The 1,577-nt window shown below is 49.5% G+C and overlaps 1 protein-coding gene and 1 pseudogene across 1 annotated transcript; both read right to left on the bottom strand.

Annotated features, from left to right (window-relative positions):
• Window positions 1–316: 316 nt before the first annotated feature.
• Window positions 317–435, bottom strand: LOC120837276 (annotated as a pseudogene).
• Window positions 436–656: 221 nt separating this feature from the next.
• Window positions 657–1,577, bottom strand: LOC120847639 (histone H4). The gene has a single exon (XM_042291133.1). The coding sequence runs from the start codon at window positions 1,005–1,007 to the stop codon at window positions 696–698; it is 312 nt and encodes a 103-aa protein (XP_042147067.1). The 5' UTR covers window positions 1,008–1,577; the 3' UTR covers window positions 657–695.

The raw sequence follows: 1,577 nt of genomic DNA, 5'->3' as shown, positions 1-1,577 counted from the left end.
AAGAACTACTCACTTCAGAAGAGTCTCTTTTTCTGTGCTCTTAGCGCACACGTTTTTTTAGCGGCACACAAAATTAAGAATCTGCATCTGCGTTTATTAGTACCTTTTTAAACTCAAATCTACCATCCACCCAGAGCGCCCGAAAACTTGTTTTGCCTTCCAAGTAAGTGGTTAGATCAAAATATGAAGAAGAATAACTCCGTTTAAATTCAAATAATTTTTACACCTATTAGAGAAGTTCATTAGCTTTCAGAAAATATAAGAACTGGTACAAAAGGACACAACCCTCCAAGAGAGCAGAAAAAAAAAAGAAAAATGCCATCAGCACTCCGTGTTCCCAGGTGGTCACCCTCCCAAGTACTGACGGAGCCCGATGCTGCTTAGCTTCGGTGATCGGACGACAACCGGCGTATTCAGCATGGTATGGCCGATGGCAGGTACTAGTGCAACGAATGTTCGACTGCTGCCTGAGAAGATTGGTACACTCGGCTGTAGCGCACAAAATGGTAGAGACCCGCGGCAAAACAACACTCATGACAAACGAGGAATCACTCACCCAAAGCAGTGCTTGTTTTCAGGATTACAGAGACACGGGAGGGAGGCGTTGGAATGAAAACCCGTTTCCAAGATAGATCGGTACTGGTTTGGCCCTGAAAAGGGCCGTTTTCGATGTGTGTCCGACGGCGAGACGGCTGTTAACCACCGAAACCATAGAGGGTACGGCCTTGCCTCTTGAGCGCGTACACCACATCCATGGCCGTCACGGTCTTCCTCTTGGCGTGCTCGGTGTAGGTGACGGCATCGCGAATGACGTTCTCCAGGAAGACCTTGAGGACGCCGCGGGTCTCTTCATAGATGAGGCCGGAAATGCGCTTGACACCACCGCGGCGGGCTAGGCGACGGATTGCAGGCTTGGTGATCCCCTGGATGTTATCGCGAAGAACCTTGCGATGGCGCTTGGCACCACCCTTGCCCAGGCCCTTGCCGCCCTTGCCTCTTCCAGACATGTTTGCTGCAAAAACAGGGACGGAAAACACGACCGCACCGTTCGCCTACTTCAACAAAGACTGGCGGCAATGCTCTACGGGTCCGACCAAGTGAACCCACGACGGCCTCCTCCTCTCCCGCCGACGAATGGGAGCAGTCCTGCAGCTTCGTATTGTGGCCGACAGGTGGCTGCGCACTGGAAGCAAGCGTGTGTTGATGAAATGCATGGCTTTAGCAAAGGCATTCATACACCTCGCCCATTTTGAGTCTTCATAGTTGTATGTGCAAAACATTGTTTTTTCTAGGTTCCAGGAGATATATATTTTAGCGGGATTAAGATTCGTTTTCGCTAAGTCAATGGGAGAAACATGTCAACTCAGGAGTGCCGAGCTTCGCACCGATGCAGCTAGTCAAGGGCCCGTTTTCACATGCGAATAAGAAAGAGTTTTATAAACGTTCGAGCAATCTATTCATCGGAACTTGTACAAGACACACTCTTCTCACGGCACACAAAAATTAAAGTTTCTTATCACTGGCGTTTTTAAGCGCGCAGTGCAATTCACCGCCATGGTGAGCCGGGTCGACAGCAA

Source organism: Ixodes scapularis, unplaced genomic scaffold (genome assembly GCF_016920785.2).
Source record: "Ixodes scapularis isolate PalLabHiFi unplaced genomic scaffold, ASM1692078v2 PGA_scaffold22__2_contigs__length_789307, whole genome shotgun sequence".
Taxonomy (NCBI): domain Eukaryota; kingdom Metazoa; phylum Arthropoda; class Arachnida; order Ixodida; family Ixodidae; genus Ixodes; species Ixodes scapularis.
The sequence above is the reverse complement of the archived record's forward strand: the minus strand, read 5'-3'. Positions and strand labels throughout refer to the sequence as shown.

Bases quoted from the DNA above. Each gene is read 5' to 3' on its own strand.
- LOC120847639 (XM_042291133.1), bottom strand. From the start codon at position 1,007: ATGTCTGGAAGAGGCAAGGGCGGCAAGGGCCTGGGCAAGGGTGGTGCC.